We start from the raw sequence: 26642 nt of genomic DNA, 5'->3' as shown, positions 1-26642 counted from the left end.
GATAGCCTTCTTACAGACCGTCCCATTAACCTCGGGTATATTATTGTGCGACATATGCTGAGTACTCCAGCGGTCAACCACCGCTTGCTTCCTTATGGCAGTATCATCATTAAAATACTGCGACGCTTTGAGGTGCCACTTCTTGATACTGGACATATGGAGACTCGACGGATTGGTCCCGAGGCCATGACCAGTATCGGATTCTCTAGGAAGAATGGAGTGTGGATAAAGACCAACAACTCCAAAAACCGGGATACCTTGATTGCTGCAGAGGACGATCAGATGCTCAATGATATCTATCCTCCCGATCAGCTTCCTGATTTTAGATTAGGAGCTCTTCCTCATCCTCCGCGTCGCCATTTTGTACCTCGGCCTCTTGCTGATTCAGACCCTGAGGAGCATGCGATAGACACTGACATCCCCTCCTCTTCCGAGCTGCCTTCTGCTCCTGAGCCTTCTGCTGTTCCCGAGCAGCCATCTGCCTCTATGCCGCCTCCAGCTCCAGTTCAGCCTCCTGCTTCAGACGCAGTGCAGCAGCTGATCACTGATGTTCAGCGGATTTCGAAGCGCCAGCAGCTGATTCTTGATCGGTTGGACACTATTTCCCGTGACCACCAGCAGCTGCGTTCTGACTTTCAGATCTTCCAGCAGCAGAGCCTTGATCAGCAGCTTGAGCTTATCGCTGGACAGCGCACTATTCTCGGCTATTTTGGCTATGATCTGGGGAGCACATCTTCACCACCTCCATAGTTTCTGAGCTTTGTTTTCGCACGTACATTTTTACATTTTGGTTGCTAGCATTTTTATTTTTTTTTTGTTTTTGATGCATATGTGTATGATGTTCTTGATGATTAGATGATTGATGATTTCTGATTGACTGCTTGTTGGATATTGAAGTGTTATTATGTTTTGATCATGGAGTTGTTGGCTTGTTGAAAGAAGAAGTTGGTGTCAATCTATTTTTGGAAGTGTTCTATCTCATTTTGTATAAGTGGTTTTGCTCATTTTTAAGGGGAAACTCTGCCAAAATTTTCGCTCGCCCAAGCCGGGCAACCTCTTTAATGGATTTGCGTATTTCTTATTTCCTCTTTTCTTTTTTATGATGAAGGGGGATATTATGGTTTTTAAGATGGTTTTTTAAATGGGGAGATTTAAAGCAAAAATCCTTTTATTCACATTTCTCAATTTGGCCATACATGTAGGGGGAGCACATATTAAGAGGGAGCTTAACATTGAATGAAATTTGTCATCATCAAAAAGGGGGAGATTGTTAACATTAATATGTTAATAATATTGATTTTGATGATAACAAATTTTAAATGTATTTTGACAAAAATATTGGAGCTATTTCTTAATAAACGAAAGCTCTTTTAATCATTGCCTTATTTCGTCATAAAAGATGGATTTTCAAATTAGGAAGAGATTCTCTGCAAAAACTCGTTTAAAATTGCAATTATGGTTATAAACGGTGAACCGTTTATTTAAAACGGTTAACCAATTAAAGGCAGAGAGCAACACATTTCCTAAACCTCTAACCGTTTATGAAAAACGGAAAACACAAAAGATGGGGAGGTTACTGGAAATTAACGGTAAACCGTTTTTCTTTTAAAACGGTTAACCGATTAGCACCAGAGAGCAACATATTGCCTAAGCTCTAGCCGTTTATGTTTAACGGAAAACACCAAAGATGGGAAGGCTACTGGAACCTAACGGCAAACCGTTTCTTTTAAACGGTTAACCGATAACGTCCAGAATTGAAGGTTGTCCTCCTCTAGCATTGATTAACGAAAACTGATAAGGCTAAATTATTGTGCAGGTTACTGGAGCCAAACGGCAAACTGTTTATTTTAAACGGTCAACCGATAATACCCAGAGAAGCCACTTTATGCAATCCCTTAACCGCTAAATGAAAACGGATTAACTGATGTTCATTTTGCAGGTTACTGGAGACAAACGGGTAACCGTTTATTGCAAATGGTTAACCGATAATATCCAGAAACGTTACTTCATGCAAGTCCTTAACCGTTTAGCGTAAACGGATAACAAATGCTCATCTTGCAGGTCTCTGGAAGTTAACGGCGAAAGGGCAATCCTAAACGGCTAACCGTTTATTTGAAATCTGGCCCAACGGTAACTTTGACCAACCGAAACGGTTAATCGTTTATAGTTAACGGCGAACCATTTTCTGTTCAACAGTTTGTAACGGCTAGATTTTCAGCTCCAGATATAAATAAGCTCATTCAAATTCAAAGAAGATTGATCACAACACGACCATTTTGAGCTAATATTCGAGAATACAATCTTCATAGAGCTTAGAACACATTCTTGCTTCATCTATTCACATATTAAGCATCATTGTGTAATCTTATATATATTGTGAGAGGCAAAACAATTTGTAATCTTTTACTTTGAATGATTGTAAGTGTTGGGATACACTTGGGCTAAGAGATTGGGGATAATCTCTTGTTGTAAAGGTCCATTGACACCTTGGAAGTCAAGTGTAAGCATTTGAAACCTTGGAGGCTTGCTTAGTGGAATCCTCTAGCCCGGAAAGCTTGGAGGCGTGGACATAGGCGAGATTGGCCGAACCACGTAAAAATCTCGGTGTTTGAATCCCTATTCCCTTATCTTTTTATATTGTGATCATCTTAATTGCTATTGCTTTGAATTTGATTTATAATTGCATCAAGTTTTTCATTAATAAATTAAATAATTTTTTTTAATTCCAATTCACCCCCCCTCTTGGGTTGCATACTTGTATTTCAATCTCTTGATGAGTTTTCAGCACTTGATCATAAAATTCTCTGGCCAGAGTGTGTCAACATATTTAGTATGTTGAAAATGATCATTAGAGAAAACCAGTAAGTATCAAGGAATAAGATGTTATTAAATTGATTGGACAATTGAGCTATCAATTTAATTAACGATGTGGTACAAAAGATTGTGCAGTAAAGAAATCAATGTAGCTTAGGACGAATTATTATTCGAGTATACAATTATGGAGGTTAGTTCCAAACTTTTAGTGGAGTAGATTTGGAATTAAATAATTAGGATAGTTTAATTACATACCTAATTATTATAGCCACTATTGTATATTCTCAAATGATCACCGGGTTAACTCATTTAATTGATTGCGCCACTACTGGATTAATAAGCAAGATAACTAGCTATTTAGGTTAAAAGCTTAAATATATTATTTAGTGGGAGGCTCCATGTAATGTACTTGTGTCTAAGAGACTTTGTGTTATTTTACAAGGTGGACCCCTATGACAAGAAACAAGTAACAATACTTTTGGTTTATTATTTTTAATTTAAATCAAACTTAATTTAATAGAATTAAATAATATAAAAAATGGAGCCTAGGGTTCCCACGAGATAGAAATATAAAAGGACTTATTTTCTCCTAAAAGGAGTAGAACAACCACTTTATAGAGATCAAAGAAAAGTATTTTTCTCTCTATTGTTGAGAGAAAAATTTTCTCGTGCTAGTTGCTTTAGTGGTGATAAAGGCGCCCACATGTCAAGTGCATATCAAACTTGAGTCATGGCCTAGAAGATTATTTGGTGGCGGATTGTGATCTAACATAAGTGGTGGTGACGGATCGTGATCTGGGAGCCTAAATCACCGCAGCGGAAAAAGCCAAATCGAATTTTCAAGGTACGATTTCTAAATTACAAATTCTTATATATTGTATGAGAGCGATCCTAAAAGTTTTTACAAAATATTTAAAAAACTAATTTTTCGCCAACATGACTTCCATAACATAATGATATTATTGTGAAATTCCAATCTGAGGTTGCTCACAAAAATTAATATAGAACAGCAAAAGAAAGTAAATTGGTTAAGAAAGATGAGAGAACTTATCCATTTTCCTAATTCAATTTGAACTATTTATCCACTTTTCTTATCTAATTTGAATTAGTAATTCCTCTTAATGTATTTTGAATATATTGATGAGATTGTTGGGAAGAAAAAAAGAAAAAGAAAAGATGCATGTGCATCCAAAATCAGAAAACATGGTATGAGTTAGAAGAAAAGAGGCTACACGTAACCTAAGAAATTTATTATTCAATAAGTGATATGGAAAATTTTAAGTTAATTCATGACGAATAAGAAAAAATAACAAAAAAATGTTTCAATAGTACTCGGGATCGATGAGATAAAATTGTTAATTAATCCATCCATATATTTGTTGGTTAAAGTCAGCTGCCAACAATTTTTTTGAAGTTCAATATTAGCCTTCAAATATGCAATTCACTTCTTCTTTTGAGTTCATTAATCTTGATATTTGATACACTTCCGCAAATTTAAATGTCGAAAATACTAGGTATGCACTTGCATTTATTCAAAACTCTAATTATACTAATTAGCTTGTGTGGTACAATGGATCAGGCATCTTAAAAGTTATGCAAATTTGGTGCATAAATGAAGGCCCTTGCATCAAATTAGCTAATGTAGTACATTGGTTCAAGCAGCTTGAATGTCCGATTGCCGGTGTTGGTGCCCAAGAGATCGCTCCATTGATCACCTATGTTTCCAATAATTATGTATCCTTTCATCGTAAGCTTTTTTCTTTCACTTGATTTGTGCACTACTGCTGTTTCTCCTTAATAAGATGATCCCCTGCAACCGATTTATTAGGTGCTACTTGTTTTTTAATTAGTTCACGTCTAAATAAATAAATATTAAAATAGACGTGATGAATTGAGTATATTCATTTGCTCAATTTTTTTTATATGAATTAAGTTTATTCATTTGCAACGTGGCTTAAAGAAAATAGTTATTCTACATTTCTTCAATCAGTCTCTAGGCAATTGGCGCTTGAACTTGGAGTACAAGAATTTGAATTTAGAACTTGTCAAAGTGCTTGCGTGGAGCGATGAACCAATGAAGCTTATTTAGTTTTTATCTTTGAACTTTGTGATTTGTGTTTCCGAACAATTTAATTATGTTTAAATTTTGGGACTTTGTGAGTTTGTATTTCAAACTTTCAAAAACTAGTATTTGGAAATTGTGCTTTGAATGGAGACTAATAGCCTATTAACTTTGGACTTTGAGCCAGTTTGGGATTGCGGAGGCTGATAAAATAAGTTGCTTGTGCTGTGCAGATGAAATAAGTTGGTGATTAAAAAAGTAGCTTGGTATTTAGTAAACTGTGATGTTGCAATTGCTGTGAGTTTAAAAAGTAGAGTACATGCGTTTGGTAAATCTTATTACGAAAGTGCTGTTGTATTATATAATGACCACAGTGGAGATACGTTTTAATTGTTTTTTATTTTATGTTTAATAAATTGTTTAGACATATTTTTTTTCTTAAATATGTAAAATTAATTAAAAAAACTCAATTAAGAAAAATCTGAAGAACTTCATAATTTATTACATAAAATATAATAAAAATTTATACTTTTACGTAATCTAAATAAAATAAAAAGTAATATGTATTACATTCACAATAAATTTTTTTGCAATAAAATTGTGACAGTAATATAATATCTAATGATTTACATATTATGATTTATGGATAAGTACGATATAATTGTCTTTTTATCAAAATATTAAGGTTATAATAGGTATCTTAAAAAGACGTAATAACTTATTGAATAAGATACTTATGAAAGCAACCCTCTACCTGCTTTTAAAAGTTGCTAACGAAATAGAGAAAATTATGAAAAATAAGTTTTTTTTTACAAAATTTACCAAATATTATTTTTATAAAATATTATAAAATAAGCAGCTTATTGAGCTTCAACCTCAATCCCAAACGGGGCCTTTGTAAGTTTGTATTAATTTTAACTTTTATTAAGTTTGGACTTTGTTAGTTGAGTAAATAATAATCTTAGTCCTACCCTCCAAGGCAATAGGCAAATAATCTTATTATACCATTTTAACTTTATTCATTTGATTTCATAGCATTTTCTTTTCTTTTTCTTTTTTTTTTGGTTGAAAATTAGTAAAAATGACTACAATTAAGAAAAATGTCTTAAAACCACCCTAAAAATTGCAAAAATAGGAAAAAAAAAGAGCTCAAACTTGCATTAACCGGATTTGACCCGACCCGATTTAACCCGATTTCAATCGACCCGATTAGACCCGAACTGACCTGAAATTACCCGAACTCAATCCGACTTGTTTCAAATCCAAACCCGATCCTTCCTGAATTTAACCTGAATTGTTAACCCAATTCGATCTGAATATAATTCGGATCAAATAGGGTCAGGTCAACAATTCAGATTTTATTTGGATTGATTTTTGTCCAATCCGAACAACCCAAAACCCAATTGGGTGATCCGAACCCAATTTTGCCCACCCCTTAAGACATGGACACTCAAGAAATTAAAACAGGGATTTTAATTTAATTATTTGTTTATTTATCGGGTTCCAAGGAAGCAATTAAAGAGCATCTAAACAACAATCCACATTTGATGGATCACATTGGTTTTCCAAAAGTTGATTTCGTCAGGATGTCATTTTCTTGTAACTGTTTTAAAAACATTTAGCAACTAGGCATTTGCAAATAAAAGCAAATAAAAGCCAGCTTGATTAGATATTACTTCTTTGAGCCAGCACCCGTGTCACTATTTCGATCGTTGTTTTCAGGCAGGCTTTAATGCATTCTGATAAGAGCATCTAAACAATATGACACGAGAGATATATTAACATCAAGCTGCAGAATTGTATATGTGTGGGCTTTGACCTTCTTTTCGGAGAATTTGTAGAATCTGCCTATAATGTATGGTAGCCAGTTATCCATCCATCCTTCTTCTTCGCGTAGGAGTAGATATTTTTTCAAATATTAGCGGAAGTCGATTTCTTAACTGTCGTATTATAATATATGTCGAGTATAAGGTAAAAAAGAAGCTGCCGCAGGGATCAGGGAAATTAAAACACAGGCCATTTCATTTTTACCAACTTTAGCATGGTACAATAAATTTCATTAAAGGAGTCGAATGTACATGCTTCTTCGCATGCTCAAATGTCCCACGCACGAAAAAGAAAATGCATGCATGGGTCAGAAGTTTGTATGTCCACTGCTGTGCTGTGACCATTTACAGAAGTTTCACCGACCACCAACTAATATTTAATTTCAATTCAATGGTCAATGGAAATTAAAGAAAATCTTCTTACATATAGATAATCTAATTAAACGCAAGCATAAATAGAGATGAATTCAAGACCGATTTTGTGTCTTGTGTTGCAGCTATCATTGAACAGCATGTATAAGACAGAACTGTTCATGAAAATAATTAATAATTCAATAAACATGCGTGCATGAGGTAATAATGTAATTGCTAACCATGTGATTGAAGCATAGATTTTAACAAGATCCAGCTGATTTTGAAAACGACTAAGGTGGCGTTTTTTTTTTTTTTTGTCTGAAATCTGAATAGACCTGAATTAGTCTGAATTCTGAATAGGTCTGAATATCTGAATCTGAATAATATATTTATTTTTTCGTCTGAATCTCGAAAAATAAGTATTAAGTTGTTTGTTTTTTTCAACTTAAAAAGCTGAAAATATGTACTTTTACATTTGTATCCTTATTAAATTTGAATGTCAAATAAATAATATATTAAATACCACAATATTTTAATATTTATAAGTAAAACTATATTCAAGCGAATACATAATTATTTTAGAATTTTAATATATAAAATACCATAAATTTCAAATTTTATCGTATATAATATAAGAAAGAAAAAATATGGATATTTTTATATGGGGTAAATATCTATGGGTGAGTTTTGGGATAGACATGAAAAATAAATTATAAAACAAAGATATTTTTGACATTAGCAAGTAATTGACTTAATTCAGATTTCTCCATTAAGTAAAAAGCCAAAAAAATTAGCTTATTTTATTAAGTCAAAATTATCTAAAAAGTTTCATTAAATTATAAAAACAAATACCTCTAATTAACTTAATTAATTAAGTTAAGTCACTTTAAGTCATTAAGTTAAAAAACAAACGCCACCTAAATCTATAGAAAGGTCCAAACTCTATGGAATTTAATTACGTATTAAAGCTTGAACGGATCTTTCATATACCAGCTGCTATAATTTTACTTGTTGAGTTGTGTCATACGTTTACTAATAAAGGGGAGTTAGTTTTATAAGTGAATAAATTACTGACTCTAATTATCTTACATGATGATGTAAAAAACATAATTCTTCCACAGTCGTTTGATGAAAATCCAACGGTTGTGGAAATAATATAAGTTTATTACCTTATATTCCCATAACTGTTGGATTTTCATCAAACGGCTGTGAAAGAGTCATGTTTCTTACACCATCATGTAAGATAAAAAACTCCTAAGTTATTTTATCTAATAAGTTAGTTTTTTGAGTTGAATACTTAGAAATTCTATGCCAAGCCTCCCCAACAAATAGTATCAAAGACGGAATATATTAGTGATAGAACAACTTAGGTGTATCATGCAAAAGTAAAGAGACGGGGAGATTTCTAAAGAAGAATTATTGTTGAGTTGTATCGTACATTAGTTAAGATAAAATATTCCACCAAATTCTAAAATCACGAATTGATTTCTAACCACAGTTTTCACAACTTATTTGTGCCAATTCTACCCGTTTTCAATGTGGGACCGTGACCCATCTCTCATCTCCCCTGGGCCCATTCACATTGAGCCCCGTCTTTTTGCTTTACTCGGCCATATCCAGCCAAACTGACGGAAATGATAAAATGCTGAACAAAAAGTAGTTTTATTATCTATCAGATCAAACCATATTTTTCATGCCATTTTTTTAATCGGCCATTTTTTTAATATTTTCTTTCAGTAATATGAATTTTTTTCTATTTTTCTGTAAAGCTTCAGTTAACTTGTTATAGAATTAACTATCGAGTGAAATAATAATAAATGTTTATGAGTTGCGATAGGTGCGGGTTGGGTTTAACAAATTATAAGCCACCCAACCCAAAACATTGAGTAATCCAACCCAACAAAAATCTTGTTGGGTTGGGCTGCGTTATTGAAAGGGGCAAAAAAAAGTAAACATTTACTATGGACGAACTTAGAAACTTGCTCGGTTTAAAGGGTGGCAGGACGGGCAGTAGAATAATGTTTTAACATAAGACGGAAATAAGAAGACATGACGGTTTTTGAGAGTTGGGATTGGAATCTATCAATTGAGATTTTCTAAGCCAACCTAGCCCAAACTTATTCAAAACTAAATCCAACCTGTTCAAAAATGGGTCAGGTTTGGGTCATGGGCTGTTAGTTTTTGTGGGCACCCCTAAATTAGAGCAACGCCAGCTTCACCAAGCTTCGTAGATCAATTATGCAATACTAGCAGTCAATCAGTTCAAAAATTCCTTCTAATTTCACAATACAAAGCTTGATATATGGACCGTTTTAAACATAAGCACATCGTTTGCATTATGAAGTGTGAACTCGGACAAATTTTGAGGTGTGATTGCTTCTAATATGCAATCTCTGTAGATAAATAATACCACCACCATCATAATAGAACAAAACTCTGCTGTATATCGCATCAACGGTTTATCCAACGACTCGGAGTTAATGAATGTGAATGTGTAAGGCGTTGTGTGAACAAGAAAAGCATCCAAGAACTGGTATTTGACATCCTGTAAATTTTGACGGGAACCTCTCAATGCCTCTTGCTGGACTAAACGGGAAGCAGCATGCAGTTTATGTTAGGATCATAAATTTGATCTAAGATGAATAAATTCAAGCCCAACTCATGGAAGGTTCCATAAATAGGTATGGTTGGTGAGGTTTGAATTATTCGTGTTAGGTGTGGTAGGTAAAGATGAATGATTATTAATTTTTTGTAATTTCTTATTTGAATGGTTTATATATCTTTTCATGTACTATAAATACCCCTTGTGTCATTTGATTATGCATTAAGTGAAGTAACAAAATCTCTAAATTATAAAGAGTGAAAAATAAGAGTTGTAATTGGTGAGCAGTGTTGCTGAAGAAATAAAATAGTGTATTTTTTGAGTGTTTAATTTGTTAATTGTCCATCAGTTTGTGCATATTTAAGATAGATAAGATTAATGATCATCGGATATATTCTCCTAAAAATTCATAGGATGAATTATAGGCATGCTACCAAAATCAGCCTCCTCTTTTTTTTTTTTTATTAAATGAGAAGTGAATTCCAGAAATTACTGCACATATATTCTTTGCTTTTCTTCTGATCTTTCACGTGCCCGTATAAATTCAACCTATTTAAACTTGAATAAAAGAAAATGGAAAACGCTCCAATTCATTATTGACCCAAAATTTGGCCCTAGATGACACAAAAGCAAACCAATTTTGGAATTTCCTGTTTAAGAATTATTCCAATAAACCAAACAAAGAACATCTAACAACTGTCCATATTTGATGGATTACATCAAATAAGTATATGACTATGTTTTAAGGCAACACAGCTCACTATTTCTACAGTTGTTTTTAGGTAATATTCCGGAAGCTCTTAAAGCATCTAATAATTAACATAAAGTGATACGATTAATTAAAGAGCACATATTGTAACATGCTTTTTGACTTTTCTTTTTAAGAGAATATTTTGTGAATCGATACTCTATTATGTGGTCGCAGTTCTTTTTCATTTGGTCGCAAATATTGTAAAACAAATAGAAGGCAAATTGGAGTTTAACATACTAGCTAGTCATGAATGTATCTTGATTGAGCTTAATTTCCAAGAAGTAAATGAGCTTAATATTAACAATAGTTATTGGAATATGATTCAAAACAGCAGCCTTCTAAATCAAACTGGCAAGGACAAAGACAACAACCAGCATAAACAGTGATCAAGGCCAGTGAGTGCAGCGACTATGAACAGTACCATGAATAGTGATAATGACAATCAACAATAACAATGACTAGTCCTATAATCACAACTTTTTAAAGAACCATAACTTCATCAAGTCGCGTTAAGAGACACTATCTTAAAGAAAAATTTTCGCTCATCTAATGAAGATTTCCTAATGCTAAAAGACAATGAAATAAAGTAGATTGATTTCCATGACAACTAATTGTTGTGAAATTGCAATGTGAGGTTGCTATTTCACAACAATTAATATAGAACAATAAAAGAAAGTAAATTGGTGACCAAAGATGAGAGAGCCCGTGCGTCCTTTTTTCTAATTCAGTTTGAACTATTTATCCACTTTTCTTATCCAATTTGAATTAGTCATTCCTCTAAATGTATATTGAATCAATTGATTAGATTGTTGAGAAAAAAAATAAATATAAGAAAAGAAATTTGCGTATCCAATATCACAAAACATGATATGAGATAGAAGAAAAGACACCACATGTAGCATAAGAAATTTGTTATTCCATAAGTAACATGAAAATTTTTAAATTCATTCATAATGAAAAGGGGAAAATAACAAAAAAAGGATTCAATAGTTTTCAAATATGCAATTCACTTCTTCCTTTGAGTTCATTAATCTTGATAGACTTCCTCAAATTTAGTTGTCGAAAAATACTAGTTATGCACTTGCATTTATTGAAAATCCTAATTATATTAATTAGCTAATGCAGTACAATGGATCAGACAGCTTGAAAGTTAAGCAAATTTGGTGCACAAATGAAGGCCCTTCGATTATTTATTCAAAATCCCAAGTAAACATTATTTATTAATTAGCCAATGTAATACATTGGGTCAGGCAGCTTGAACGTCCGATTGCCGGCGTTGGTGCCCAGGAGATCGCTCCATTGATCACCTATGTTTCCAATAATTCTGTACCCTTTCATCTCAAGCTTCTTTCTTTCACTTGATTTGTACACCACTGCTGTTTCTCCTGAATGAGATGATCCCCTGCAGCCAATTTATTAAATCTTTACTTGTTATTAATTAGTTGACATATAAACATTAAAATAAACGTGATGAAAACACGCATCATTAATTACTTGAGGATGAGCTTCTCCCAAGTGTTGAATCCAGCATGCTTTAAATTAGCTTCTGTAACATTTCTCTGATCTTCTGGTCTTCCCGTGAGGAATACAATCTTAATTCCAAGCAATAATAATTTTTTGTAAAGCTTAAGGCTCTCTGGCAGCGGTGGTGCTTTTCCGGTGTTAACCCATTCATTAAACATAGTAGGGTTGTACGGCTTCACCCTGAAACAAAAAATTAAAAAATATACATATCATGGCATATATCTCAAGTCCAAATTATATAGGCGACAAAGTGAAATTTAAGTTAATTTACGGTCACGGACGTACCCGAATCCATTCTTAGCATAATATGGCAAATTACATAGCGAGGTTTCATCTATGTCGAAAACCCAAATGTCCTTGCCGTCGCCAGCAAGCGTGAGGCTCTGAGCATGGAGAATGGCCTCATTAGCAACCACTTCAGAGTCCAGGCGGTACTGCTGGCCTAACATGTAATGCCCCACGTAGTCTGCACATTTTTCGGGAACAGTCGCCCATCCTATAACGTTATTAGTTTCCACTCCGAGTCGCCAACTCAGGCAGGACAAGCCGGGCACATCGTTGTTCCGGGAACCGGCTTTCGGTCGGAGAAGATGAATCTGATGGGGGATGTCCATGCTAAATCCATGGGATGTTGCTGGTATGGTAGCCAGAAAAAGATGGCGGATGTCCATGCTAAATCCATGGGATGTTGCTGATATGGTAGCCAGAAAAAAGAATAATAATGGCAGTGACACCCCTCCCATGCTCATTACAACTGTAATATTGTTTTTCCTCACGATAAAAACTTGTTGATGAAATTTAATTTATAAAGATCCAGTCTTGTAAAATGACCTCATAGTTCTATCAAATTAAAGGGCAAGTTTTTATTTTTATTTTTTTTTAAAAGGAAAATCATAATGCATGTTAAAAGAATCATATTCACACATTGTTATACTGATCACATGTGATCGCTAGCTTGATGTGAACCGTGAGAAATTCCAAAATTATGTAGTACCATCCTACAAATTAAAGAAAGAAAAGTTTGGCGTTTTATTTGTCACTTTCTCCTTGTTGTTCGTAGTGAGATTGATACCATAATTAGTCCCTCGTAGAGCTTACTTTTACTAATTCTATTCGAGACATTCGCAAATTAAGATTTAATTAATCTATTATCACTTATAGGGTAACTTTTACACGTCAACGCTTTATGTTTTCTTTTGTCGCTATTTGAACAATAATGAAATGGGGGGGGGGGGGGTTAATGAGTAATAAAAATCTATTATATGGAATAAAGTGGTAAAAACAAGTTTTAAGAGGGACCAAAGTATCACTTCTTAACTAAGTTCGGTATATATTGATTGTGCATAGTCTGTAATCAGTATAATTTGTATAGTTGAAATATATAATTTGTTTTTCAGTGATATTTTACTTATCATTAGTTTTCATATACTTATTTATTGATTTTATTATCCATCATTAACGCGCTAATTTTACTATTCTATTAATGAGTGATATGCCAAGTACCACATATATATTTGATATAAATTATTCATCCTATCTATGCAAATAATACTTCGTTTTAATTAGTTCATATTGGAAGAACTTATTAGTTGGTGCTTTTCTTTATTATCCATCATTAACGCGCTAATTTTACTATTCTATTAAGTGATATGTCGAGTACCGCATTAGTTATGATATAAATTATTCATTCCAACTATGCAAGTAATTCTTCGTTTGTAATTAGTTCATATTGGAAGAACTTATGAGTTGATGCTTGTCTTTATTGTCTAATTCGTGCAATAAACTAATGTCTGGTATATAAATGACTAATGCTAGTCTAGTCTCAAATCATGTGACAACCATTTATTAGAGGGTAAGTAGTTTTATAAGTTATAAAATTTATTATTTAATCGATGAATGATGAATAGCAATTGGAACTCAAGTTAGGATGTGTAGCATTACTCTACATGAATTAAAATATTCTACTTTACTAAATCCCTTAAAAGGTATAAAATTCCTTTTGAATTAACTATGTACTAGTAAATTTTCTTTCAACAATTGCAATTTGGATTTGATTATGTTTATTAATTCTTTCTCAAAAAATAAATAAATAATTAACTAAAAATATGTTCTATGTGTGTAAAATATTGAAACGTATTAAGTGTAGATTCATAAAAGGACTATGAGTGAAAGCATTTGAATGATTCGAATCGTGCCATCAGAGATTAATTAGTGCCCAATTAGATCACACTAAAGCTCACACAAATGTGATTGAGAAATTTAAAAAATATTAAGAGATTACTAATGTGGCATTTTTTTTTTGTCTGAAATCTAAATAGACCTGAATTAGTTTACATTCTGAATAACACTAAATGTTGAATATGAATGATATATATATTTTTTTTGTCTGAATCACTAAATTTAATATTATTTATTTTTTAACTTAAAAAATCTAAATACTAATATTTTTATATTGATTCCCTTACAACTTATATAATTTCATTAAAGGAGTACAATAATTTCATTAAAGGAGTCGATTGTGCGTTCCCCTTCACATGCTTAAATGTACCGCGCATGAAAAAGAAAATACATGAATGGGTACTTTTCGATGATTGAAGGAACGTTATTTCATCGAGGGTTCGGTAACGGTGGAACACAAATTTTAATTATACATATAAAATAATAAATTATAAATTATAATAAATTTTTTTATTATTTACTATTTCATGTGTGCGATTAAAATTCGTATTTTATTGTAAATAAATTTCAACATAATCGTAGCCTTTCATTGATTTAAATGAAACTCCAGCACCCACAGTAATAACCATGCATTTTTCACTAGATTACTGCGACCCTTTTCAGAAGTTGTTCCTGCCACCAGCCAACATTTAACTTCAATTTTCAATCGTCAGCGGAAATTAAAGAAAATCTTTCAAAATGATAATCTAATTAAATGCAAGCATAAATAGAGATAAATTCAAGACTGGTTCTGTGCCTTTTACCAACATTTAAAAGATTGAACTGTTCATGAAAATAATTAATTAATAAGTCAATGAACATGCATGCATGAGGCAAGCAATAATGTCATTACGGATCATGTAATTGAAATGTAGAATTTTTATTTTTTTTTTACAAGATCCAGCTGATTTTGAAAACGACCAAAACTGTAGAAAGGTCCAAACTCTATTGAATCTAATTATGTATTGAAGTTAAAGGGACCCTTCATATACCGACAGCTGGAATTTGACCTTATCATAAGAAGATGAATGAAATTTCAAGCAATCAGCTAATCATCAAGCATTACCCTGACAAATTTCATCGAATATTCACCGTCTGGACTCTCGAGAGTAAAATATTAATTGGTTTCTAACCACATATTTTTTCACAACTTTTACGGCCATTTTCTACACGTTTTCAACGTTGGGACCCTGACCCATCTCCCCTTGGCGCTTGCTCTTTGGGCCCCGCCTTTGTCCTTTACTCGGCCATATCCTGCTGAAACAGTAAATAATTGATAGAGGCCATAAAAAGCTGAACATAAGGACAAGGCTGCGTTGCAGACTCCATATGTAACAGCTCAGTGCAAACTGGCCTTGTATCAGCTGAGTTCCTACAGCTTTCTCTCTCCTGCAATGCGTGGATGCTCCTCATTTGTTATGTTACGTACAGAGTTCTGAACATAATATCATTTTATTATGGATTTCTTAAGTTATATGCAAGGTGAGTGGATCCATACTATTTAGTATTCATATAAAAGATTGTAAGTTATATATATATATAATTTAGTATTAGTCTTTTATTATCTACCATATTATCAAACCATATTTTTCATGCCATTATTTTTTTTTATAATTTCTTACAGCAGTATGAACTTTTTTTTATTTCTCTGCAAGGCTTTAGTTAATTGGACTCACCTATGTTGCAACAGTTGCAACATACCACAACTTTTGTCTTCATTCTAAACTACCGTTGGATATAAATTAAATGAATCGAAAGGTTGAATTAGATGGTTGATAAATGAGGTATACATCGGGAACTGTTGATGCCGGTTGCTCAGAATTCATCCGATTAAACTAGTTATGTTTTATGTATGAAAACTAGAAATTAGGTTTTGATGGATCGTGGTTGAGAATCAATCTGGAGACAACTAAATCGAACGAAATTTGTCACAATTTCTTGGGGAAAAAATTTCGATTATTCACGTATGTTGCATCTTGGGCTAGGGCGATAAGGTTAATGTGATCTCCTCTCCACTGTTTGTTCCCAGGATTGTGACCCGAAGAAAGACGGACTGTTTGCTTGCCTATAGCGGTCCCTTGTAACTTCTGCAATGCAACCTCAGCATCCTTTCTGTTTGCAAATTGCACAAACCCACATCCTTTACCAACAGGTATTTTAACAGAGAGAATCTCACCAAAATGAGAAAAAGGCTCTCTGAGATCCTTATCACTGACATCAGAATCAAGTGCCCCAACAAATATAGTCGCATTGTTGGACTCGCCATCAGATCCTTGGACCCTAGTACCATTTGACGCAGGTCCACCAGCCAATACAAGAGCTTGTGAAGAACACTGTTGTTGATATCCAGAAGCCTTTTTGGGGGTTGCAACATCTATGCTCATCGGCCTACTTGAACAATACACACCATTCATTTCGATCATGGCCCTTGACCTCTCATTTTCATCACCAAATCTAACAAAACCGTAACCTTTTGTACGGTCGGTATTCGAGTCGATGATAACTTTGGCTCATTTTACAGATGGATACTCACTAGAAAAAGGTCTCCTGCAATATGCTATCAGTTACATATGAAACTTGACGATTGCTTTTTCTATGGGAAATTGATCGCAAATTCTGGGGTGGAAAATTGTTCGATGATCGGATTTTCTGGGGGTTGAAAAGATTTTGATGATCTCAAATTCTAGGGTGTGAAAAATTTTTCAACGACGGCCTCCCAAAACAAAGTCAAAATCAGTATATACATGGCCCCTTATTTAACATATTTTTATACACTTTCTTTATTTAATAATTTTTTTTATAATTTCTTTCAACAACCGACCATAGACCTTCACCTACTTTCTAATTTCAACCATTAGATTCATTTAGTTTACATCCAACGGTAATTTAGAATAAAGACAAAAAGTGTGGTATGTTGCAACATAGGTGGATCCTAGTTAATTTGTTCGAATTAACTTTTAAGTGAAAAATAATAGTAATAATGTTTATGAGTTACCGTGGATATGGGTTGGGTTGAAAAAATTCTAAGTCCACCCAACCTAATATTCGAAGCAATCCAACCCAACAAAAATCTAGTTGGGTTAGAAACTCGCCTATTTAATTGCTTTAAAGGGCGGCAGGATGGTGGCAGGCCATTGTTTGAAAAATAAAAAGGAAATGAAGACACGACGGTTATTTACAGTTTGGATTGGATTCTGTCGGTTGAGGTTTTATAAGCCAACCTAGCCCAAACTTTTTCGAAACTAATCCAACTTGTTCAGTTTGGGTTGGGTTTGGGTCATGGGCCATTAGTTCTTTTTGCGCAACCCCTAAAAATTGAGTAACGCCAGATTCTTCATGCTTAGTTGATCAATTACACAACACTACCAGTCGCAGTTAAAATATTCCCGTTAATTTCACAACACAAAGGTTGATATAATGCCCGTTTAAAACATAAGCACAACGTCTACACTGTGAGGTGTGAACTCGGACAAGCTTTGAGGTGTAATTGCTTCTAATATGCAATCTCTGTGGACAGCTTATACAACGACCATTATAATAGCACAAAACCCTACTGTGCATCACAGCAACAATTTATCAAACGACTCAGGGCCAATGAACGTGAATATAAAGGGGTCGTATGAACAAGAAAAGCATCCAAGAACTGGTTTTTAACGTTCCGTAAATTTTGATGGGAACCTTTCAATGCTTCTTGCTGGACTAAGCAGTAAGCAGGAAGCAGCATGCAAAACCCAACACAAACATATCCTAAGCGATGGAGCTATTGCTGGGTTTGGCAAAAGTATCCAATTTTAGGCAGCTTGGGAAGAGAATTTGGTCTGGGGGTTCAAATTTAGATGTAACTGCCTTCATTTTTCTAAGCAAAATAAAACCTGTCGGGTAAGGCAGCTCAGGTACCTGCGGCAGCAACCGGATGAAGACATAATCCCTGAACCCAACCTGTAATTGGATTCTGCCTGCGAGTTCTGACTTTCCTATGTGAACCACTCTGCAACCGTTCAAGCACTGCATATGTGATTGAATCAGGTGTTAACCCCTGTTGCTTAAGTTTTGCATAAAGATCCACTGCTTCGGCAGTTCTCCCACTTCTTTCAAGACAGTCAAGTAAGATATTGTATGTCACAATGTTGGGGGCGCATCCTTCAGCAAGCATCTTGTCAAACAATCTACATGCCATCTCAACTTTGTCCGTCTTGCCAAAGCATTCAATTAGCGTACTATATGTAACAACATCAGGACTGAACCCTTTCTCCTGCATCTCTTTAAACCTCATGTGAGCTTCATCAAGATTACCATTCTTCCCAAGACAATTGATCAATGAATTATATGAGATAATATCAGGTTTACAATTGCTATTCTCTAGTTCTTCAAAAACTTTAATGGCCTCATTAACCTTTCCTGCCCTACCAAAGCTTGCAATCAGGATATTGTAGGTAAATACATCTGGAGAAGGGCCATCTTGCTTCATTTTTTGGTAAAGATCATGCAGATGTGATATTTGCTTCAACTTGCCAAGAGCTGAAAATACTGTGTTATACATGACTGTATTGGGGTCTATTCCTTTTTCATGAATCTTATCAAGCAGGTCCATAGCCTCTGCTGTCTTACCTTTGCTGCACAGAGTCTCTAACATGGACATACAAGCATCCCTATCTCCTCTTTCATGAAAGCTCCACATATTGCAAAATAACCTGTGCGCTTCACTTGTGTGGCCCAGTTTGCTTAGAGTCCTTACAAGGTATGCATATATTGATTTATTCATGTATTTCTTCGACAATTCCATAATCTCATCTAGTTTGCCAAGCTGCCCTTCTGCAGCCAGAACATTCAGAATAACACTATAAGTAAATTCATTAGGCCGACAATCTCTCTCTACCATTTTAGAGAAGAGAAGAATGACCTTGTCAACCATCCGGCCATTGGCAAGTGCCTGGATCATAGTATTATAAGCAATCAAATTAGGATTGCAGTCCCTCGTTATCATCTCATTAAAAAGTATCAGTGATTCATCGGGTTTACCAATCTTTCCTGTCATTCTGATCATAATTGTATATGTGTACTCATCAGGTTCACGGTGCTTTCTCTTCATGTCTTCAAAAACCTTGTAAGCTTGATCAACCTGTCAAAATACTGCAGATCAGATAATAAGGATCCATGGGATTGATATGCGAAGTTAACAACCAGCTGAATAAGCAATTGGTTAGAGCACTACAGCACAGCAATCTTTATCAAATATCAGGAAAAGTAAAAACCTGGCTATTTTCTTTAAGAATTTTGATGAAAATATTTGCTCCATGGAAGTTTTATTGCTGATATATATTTCTTTTCAAATTTCTCGTCAGTTGTATAACCCATCTACAATATATGTAACAATGCTACTTGCAAGTCTGTTCAATTTGTAGAAAGCACGCAATTGATTTGGTCATTCCATATTATCACCAGCCAAGCTGTTTTTCTTAGTGATAACTACCCTCTGGCGCAATTGACTATTCTAATAAGTTTAGCATAATAACACAATGGTACCATCAATCGATCACAAACAAGTTGTATTGACAAATATATAAATTTTTTTTGTACATACACCACATCATTTCCAGTAATATCTATACACTGCAATATCACCATCAAGCCAATTACCCAAACATGCCAATTATCCTATTTTCTAAAATTTGTCAAAAACTAATAATAGCAAAAACCCAGCATAATAACCATTAAAGATTAACAATTGCAGGAATTATTCAAAAAATTAAAACTTGAGAAAAATGAAATTCCCAAAAAGGAAAAGAAGAAACCTTTTCATTTTTGGCCAAGGCATCCAGCAACATATTGTAGCCAAAGATATCCAACTTGTACCCTTTCGCTCTCATCTCGCCATAAACCCTAAACGCCTCGTGCACGTCACGTGACCTCAAGTGCGCTTGCAGCAAACACTTGTACGTGTAGCAGTTCATCTTCAAATCCCATTTCTTAACCAACCCAATACATCTTTTGAGGTCATTGGAACAGCCGAAGAATCCGATGAGAATATTGACGGTGGAGATCGTACCACGTGTCATGGACCTCTCCATATCGTCGAGGAGGGTGCCGACGAGGTCGAATCTGTCCGGAAGGTTGGATTTGGAGAGGACTAGTATGAGGCGATTGTAAGTGAAGGCGTCGTGGTGAAAGGCGGGGGAGAACGAGGGGCAAAAGTGGAAGAAATTGTAGGCGAGGCGGGGGCAGTTTAGGGATTTGAGGATCTCGGAGGCCTCGGAGGGAGTGAGGGGCGGCGAGAGGGAGGAGAAGAAGTCGGAGATGGATGACCCGGAGGGGCGGGACTGGAGGAGGAGGTTGGTGGCTTTGCAGATGACGTGGCGGCGCGGTATAGGGTAGCCGCGCGTGTCGGATGGGATTGGCTGCGGTGGGGTCACCTCGGCTGTGACGGAACGACCTGTAGGGGATGTTGAGGTGATCTTGGCTATGTACTTAGTCGCGTAATGGCGGCGCCTGACGGTGACGCACATGATGTTGTTGTAGCGGCGGCGGCGGTGCATGGCTGCAGGCTGCTGTGGCAGCTCTCAACTTTGCTAAATATTATTTTGTCGAAGTTGGTGGCATTAAAGACTCACTAAAGACGCATAAATACTAAATGTGAAAAGGTTTTATTCTGCGAGTTTTTTTTTCCATAATATTTTTTATGCTAAATATGAAAGAAATTTTAATTAATTTTTAAGGATGTATTGAAAATTGATGTATTGAAAATTGAGAAAGAAATAAAATCTTTGTATTAATAATACAAAACATTGGTGAAAATGATCTTTTATTTTAAGATTTTTTTTTTCATTTTAAAATGTAACTTGAATCCATATGAAATGAAAGGGGTAGTAATGAACTAATGATACCACTAAGGCATTAACTTGTAATATTCAGTAATTGAATGAATAATGCTAACCATCCCAGAATTGTTATCGTATGATAAGTTGTTAGTGCCAAGGCTTTTAGTAAACAAGTAATAATATACTGAACTATCTTCGAAAAAAAGACTCGTTCCTAGGCTCATTTTCCTTTGAAGAAACATAAAACATAAGAAAGGCAAGAATGGCAAAATTTTTCATGACATGATCGTGAAATGGACATGCAAGTATGCAACCATGTTCCAACTCCCCCCCTAAGCGAATAGGAAAAACACAAAACAAATCCAAAAAGCTATGCATGGATCATTTTCCTGGTCAATCCGAGCCAAAATTCCCTCGTATTTTATTCTATTTAGCTGCTGTTAAGATGGAGAGGGCTGGAAAATTGCCAGGGTGATTGTGAAGGGATGAGCAACCACGTAGTTTGAATCGCAATGGCAGTAATCATTTTGCATGAAACTTGCTGCTAACAGATTCGTAGCCAGGAACATTAATCACTGCCAAGAAAACAATTATAAGTTTATAAAAATCCAGATGCAATGAAAATTAGGAAAAGAGAGCAACTTGAAAATGCAGGACTGTACCATCACCATAAGATGCCATTGTTAGAGGTGAAGAAATAATTTTCTGGGCAATGTTGGTAATGTCATCCAAAGTGATGTGTTCGAGAACGCTTAAGAATTGATCCACAGACTTCCTGGTAAATGAAAAAAATCATGCTATGAGAAACAAAATTCTTATTCATGCATTGAAGCAAATATTACAAATGCTAGAAAGTAAAAATTTTGTTTGAGCTTAGTAGGAATATATGCAGACAACACTAGAGGAATATACTCCAGACCTACCTCTCTCCATATGTCAAAATCTGCCTCCCTATATCTTCTGAAACAATCACCTTCATATCAAAGCCACAAAATAATTATGCTCGTGATAGCAAACCAAAAATGAAAAGCAAATACTAATAAATGAAAGAACCACAATAATAGTAATGTATGGTGAGAGGAGATCATACTCTAGATTCCAGATTCATCAAAACTGCAGATTTTGTGGCCTCTTTGGCACGATTAAGCTGTACCTGGGTAACTGACAAACAAGAGTAAAATTTGCAAAATTGAAAAGAAACTAATGTCAAGACTTGCTACAGAAGAAATTTTATCTCTGATGAAAACACGGAAAATCAGGTAGCTGCAAACAAACCTTGTTTAGGTGTTGCAATTAAAATTAACTCTCGTACAACTAAATCGACTGCTTTAGACACAAAATCTGAACCCTGAATCCAAAATTTTGAACATACTCGAGGTTAGTGTACCAGAACAGGAAACAAACAAACATTTCTTACAAATGTAAAGAGATGACATTATTTGCAAAATAATTAATTTACAATAATAATGGAGATACGAACTCTTGTAGAAATTTTTTGTGTCATCAAATCATTGGTTGGATGATTTTCATATGGGCCCACTTCATTAATTACGCTGAACTTTTTATTTTTATCAAACCAATAGTATATTGACACATCAGTTTGTACGCAAAAAGTTTGTATCCCTATCACTAATCAATTTATGCCTGTAAATCAAATTGCAAAGTGAATATAGGTTTATTGGTCTACTTCATCATTAAATATTTGGCAACTATTCTTCACATACAAACATTTAACTAAGAATTCCACTAAAATCATTAGATGTTTGGAATCTGCTTAAAACCAAAACACAAAAGAAAAAGAAACAATAGATGCATTACAGTGCAAGCATAGATGCCAAATAATCCAGTATTGTTGAAGATGCTGTTGAATGCGGAGAAAGATTGAATCTGCTGATATTCATTTAAGACACGGAGATCTGCGTTCAAAATGTAAGAAAAAGAACAGTTCAAACTTTAGAAGAATTCAGCATCATATATACACCAAACTCGGCAGAACTTAAGTAATTGGTATATTAAGTTTCATATGCAAATAAAACCTATAACCATGACCAAAATAAAATCAAATAAAAAGAAAAGTGGTGGAAAAAGATACTAATGCACCAATAAGCAAAACTTACAGAGACGTGTATGCATCCCTTTTCCGGGGCCTCCTGCTGAAAAGGAGCCACCTCCTCCCATAAGCACCTGCAGAACAATCAAATAGTTTTTTTTTTTTGGTTTAACACAGAACTAGTGAATTGTCATTTTAACACAAGATAATTGGGTATGATATGAAGACAGAAAAACAAAGCCACGTTAAAAAATTAAACAACAGATGCAGAAAAACCAGCAGGAGACCAATCCTACAGTTCAAAATAGCACCACAAAATTAGAGGGGATGTATATGATTGTAAGTGCATTAAATTCTTTTAAGAAGAAAATATGATAATGCATCACCTGAAGAACAGTCAAAATTATAGCTTCTTTATCTTTAAGCCAGCCACCAGGCACTTCGAAAGCAAGAGCAATATGTGTTTCCTGAAATTTATAACATAGTCAATGAACCTATGAACAACTGTAGCTGAAAAGAGAAGAAGCTATTTTTTTTTTCTTTTTCTTTTTTTTCCTTTCTTTGTCCGAGGCAATGCAAACTCATTTCATAAAGGCAGCTAGTAATTCAAACCGGTGAATCAGCTTGTTGACGATAATCCCCTCCAATGTACACAGATTTTGGTTCTGTTGGAGGAGGTAGTCTTGGAAGGTCTGAGAGAAGCGGCTCCGCAATTGGTAAAAGCTCATCAAGATCAACCCCAGATGCTGCCAACACCATACGAGGAGCAGTGAAATTCTCCTGAAATTCTCACATCAACCCGATTTGACAAAACAAAAACATAGACAAGAGTCAAAACAAAGAATCAGATAAGAATTTTGGAAATCAAAATATATGTATGCACATGTATGTGCATATGTGCATTTTATGCCTCATTTATGTAATATATAAGCTACAATCAAAAGGTTTCTTGCTCTTACAGCAACAATTTCCTCCAATATAGTGCCATCCAATCTGTTCAGCGCTGATTCGGGAGCTAAAAGAGGATTGCCCAAAGCACCAGCATAACCAGTAGAATGAATTGCCTCCAAGAGTAGACCTTGAGGATTATTATGAAGTTCTCCAAGCTCGGATTTCAACTTACGCAGCTGTGCAAAGACATGGGGCATCAAACATATCAGAGCATTTGACATGGACTTCCTCAATAAGGATAAAAGGGTCATCACGCAATGATAATCCACAATGAACACCAAAAGTGAATTTTGCCTTTTTACAGGCAAGTGTACTGAATAGAGAAAATATCTAAATTATCACAGACCATTTTAACTTTATTGAAGAACGCAAATATATGTTACGATTACCTCCTCATTGACTTCCCAATCCAAAAACACGGGATTCCTCACACAGTCAACAAGCAACTCTACCATTTCAGGAACATAAGTCTTCAGAGCATCAAAGGAGTACCCCATCTGCTCCCGAGAGGCAGAAGCTAATATGCTACCTCCTATAGCCTCCACTTCCCTTACAATGCGCAAGTGGCTCCGGTTCTTTGTGCTCTTGAATGCCATCTTTTCCAGCAAGTTTGAAGCTCCACATGACGATGGTGTCTCGTAGACAGAACCAAAATCCAGATATAGCCCTATGGAGGCAGCTGGACTCTGACCAATTAGCCAAAAAAATCCATTAGAACAATTAACAACAACAATAGTGGATAACTTCCCCATGTGAATTAGGAGTTCAAATAATACATACAACTGAAGTTTCTGATGCTATTCTGATGCCATTTTCAAGAGTCATGACCTTAACTTTGCCTGGTTCAACAAAATCAGGAAGTGAAGGTGGAAAAGAAACACCCTCAAGCGGTGTGTCCAAAGAAGGAAGAGAACTAGACTGTTCTCCAGTCAACCAGCTAAAGAATCCTGGCGAGGATGGCCTAACAGCAGCTGCACCTGAAGTTGCATACCGCATGGCTTGGAAATTGCCAAGACGGCCCTATTCGGAGAAAAAGTTATAATGAGATCCTCACGTCAGAAGCAAAATTAACTTAAAAGACCATTATAACTTGAAAGATTTTAAAAGGTAGCCAACAAATAATGCCCCACCCAGGAAGCCAAAAGGGAAAAATGCAAGCTTGAAACTACAGTACCAAGACCTCAAAGCGCCCCCCCCCCCCCCACCCCCACAAAACCAAAAAAAATGCATAAGATATTTAAGCATCATAAACAAGCATGACATTTATAATCCCCAAAAAATAAAAAAGTTACATGCATAATAGAGAAATTGAAAAGCGCACATATAACCCAGTTCAATATCCTAGATTGAACCCACGAAAATGCCAAAAAAGGGAAAAGGATTTTTTTCATTTTTTTTCTTTTTCATCGTTTAATAAATTTAAATTAACATTTCAGTGAAACCCAGTCATCAAAAGCAATAAATTTCGTTTTTTCCAGTTGCCAGCTCCTGCATTGCATGGAGAAACAAGCTGAAAGTTAGGGTTTTTGCTTAAAGGGTTGAACCAATACTGACCTTCAGAGATCCAAGTCTTGAAACTGTGGCTCTGTACATAGTGACTGCTTCTCCAGTTTGATACAGAAACCCCGACGATTGTTCCTTTCTGTGCTATTTTCTGTTAATACGAGAGAGAGCTAAACAAAAAGATGGGCTTGTGTCAAATAGCAAGGAACTGGAATGAGGGTTAATAATATTTAGCTCCCTGAAGGTTTATCTTTTATCAAATAATAACATAGTTTTTATATTTGATGCAAAATGGACCTAAATGGCGAATGTCGGGAGTCGGGACTGGGGACTGGGGCCTGGGGCGGACAGAGTTCAGGTCTGCGTTAATTTGTTATCCTATTTATAATTAAAACAAGAATAAAAAGATTATACGGAGTAGCAACAATTTTATACTAATCTAACTGCGGATTTCAGGTATACAACAACTTATACTATACTAGTTTAAGTTTTTGTTTTGAAGTTGAATTCATTTTGATTATATATTTTTTTTCTCTTATTTGTGTGTTTATTTTATTCAGCTGCTCACGGCTTCCATTTGTAGCAATCGCCGTCGTCAAATGATGAGCTTTCTCACGAGGTCTAGAGGAGCTCGTGTCTACAACTTTATATGAGCTTATTACAGCATTTGAGGCCCATAGGCTTATGAAATTGAACTTTATATAAGCTTATGAAATTGGCTTATTAAACGAGCTTATTATAGTATTTAGTTTCAAGCTTTGGTAAGTTTTTTTTTTCCTCTCTAATTTACATGGTTGTTTTAAGTCATTGTCGACAGACAGTATATCTTATCTAGATTTTGTACAATATATCGGCTTATTGTCTAAAACAGTGAGCACTTTACACTATATTTATTAGAAAGAAATTTCCTTCTAATATTTTGTGGTTTGTCTTGACTCAATATTGATAGACAATGCATTTAAACTATTTAGTAGGCGGTCTTATTGTATTATTGGTAAAAAAAAATTATTATCATTTGGCACAACGTACTCTTGACACCACATTTAGTGGAAGATTGTTATACTCAGGCACACCGAACGCTTGATACCATATTTATTATAATGAAGATTATAAGGAGTAGAAATACCCCTCATAAATTAATTGGAAGTAAAAAAGAAATATTAAGCTCGTGAT

The 26642-nt window shown here is 34.8% G+C and overlaps 3 protein-coding genes across 4 annotated transcripts; all 3 read right to left on the bottom strand.

The window, feature by feature from the left end:
• Positions 1 to 11561: 11561 nt before the first annotated feature.
• On the bottom strand, positions 11562 to 12788 carry LOC102615259 (acid phosphatase 1). The gene is made up of 3 exons (XM_006465647.3): positions 12219 to 12788; positions 11904 to 12113; positions 11562 to 11811 (listed from the first exon to the last, which is right to left on the bottom strand). Exons 1-3 carry the CDS (start codon positions 12680 to 12682, stop codon positions 11634 to 11636), a joined length of 852 nt encoding a protein of 283 aa, XP_006465710.2. The 5' UTR covers positions 12683 to 12788; the 3' UTR covers positions 11562 to 11633.
• Positions 12789 to 17608: 4820 nt separating this feature from the next.
• Positions 17609 to 20869, bottom strand: LOC102615541 (pentatricopeptide repeat-containing protein At1g51965, mitochondrial). 2 transcript variants are annotated; one of them, XM_006465649.4, is made up of 3 exons: positions 19943 to 20869; positions 19170 to 19269; positions 17609 to 18962 (listed from the first exon to the last, which is right to left on the bottom strand). In XM_006465649.4, the coding sequence occupies exons 1-3, from the start codon at positions 20681 to 20683 to the stop codon at positions 18040 to 18042; spliced, it is 1764 nt and encodes a 587-aa protein (XP_006465712.2). In that variant the 5' UTR covers positions 20684 to 20869; the 3' UTR covers positions 17609 to 18039. The 2 variants fall into 2 exon arrangements, with proteins under 2 accessions (XP_006465712.2, XP_006465711.2); XM_006465648.4 differs by having other exon boundaries at positions 17609 to 19269.
• A 145-nt stretch (positions 20870 to 21014) lies between these two features.
• On the bottom strand, positions 21015 to 25687 carry LOC102616050 (mitochondrial-processing peptidase subunit alpha). The gene is made up of 13 exons (XM_006465650.4): positions 25521 to 25687; positions 24747 to 24986; positions 24356 to 24652; positions 23975 to 24142; positions 23628 to 23795; positions 23402 to 23482; positions 23083 to 23149; positions 22784 to 22881; positions 22241 to 22313; positions 22056 to 22126; positions 21889 to 21938; positions 21628 to 21740; positions 21015 to 21540 (listed from the first exon to the last, which is right to left on the bottom strand). Exons 1-13 carry the CDS (start codon positions 25557 to 25559, stop codon positions 21488 to 21490), a joined length of 1518 nt encoding a protein of 505 aa, XP_006465713.2. The 5' UTR covers positions 25560 to 25687; the 3' UTR covers positions 21015 to 21487.
• Positions 25688 to 26642: the final 955 nt, after the last annotated feature.

This window comes from Citrus sinensis, chromosome 7 (genome assembly GCF_022201045.2).
Source record: "Citrus sinensis cultivar Valencia sweet orange chromosome 7, DVS_A1.0, whole genome shotgun sequence".
NCBI lineage: Eukaryota > Viridiplantae > Streptophyta > Magnoliopsida > Sapindales > Rutaceae > Citrus > Citrus sinensis.
This window is presented reverse-complemented; position numbering and strand designations above follow the sequence as displayed.

Excerpts from the sequence above, each read along its gene's own strand:
- LOC102615259 (XM_006465647.3), bottom strand. The coding sequence starts at position 12,682 with ATGAGCATGGGAGGGGTGTCACTGCCATTATTATTCTTTTTTCTGGCT. Across the intron at positions 12,114-12,218 it reads TATGCTAAGAATGGATTCGG|GGTGAAGCCGTACAACCCTA; the intron begins GTACGTCCGTGA and ends TTTTTGTTTCAG. Across the intron at positions 11,812-11,903 it reads TGGGAGAAGCTCATCCTCAA|GGGATCATCTCATTCAGGAG; the intron begins GTAATTAATGAT and ends AATTGGCTGCAG.
- LOC102615541 (XM_006465648.4), bottom strand. The coding sequence starts at position 20,683 with ATGCACCGCCGCCGCCGCTACAACAACATCATGTGCGTCACCGTCAGG. Across the intron at positions 19,270-19,942 it reads CCTTGGCCAAAAATGAAAAG|GTTGATCAAGCTTACAAGGT; the intron begins GTTTCTTCTTTT and ends GTATTTTGACAG.
- LOC102616050 (XM_006465650.4), bottom strand. The coding sequence starts at position 25,559 with ATGTACAGAGCCACAGTTTCAAGACTTGGATCTCTGAAG. Across the intron at positions 23,796-23,974 it reads TATTGGAGGAAATTGTTGCT|GAGAATTTCACTGCTCCTCG; the intron begins GTAAGAGCAAGA and ends TGAGAATTTCAG. Across the intron at positions 21,741-21,888 it reads ATTTTGACATATGGAGAGAG|GAAGTCTGTGGATCAATTCT; the intron begins GTAGGTCTGGAG and ends TTCATTTACCAG.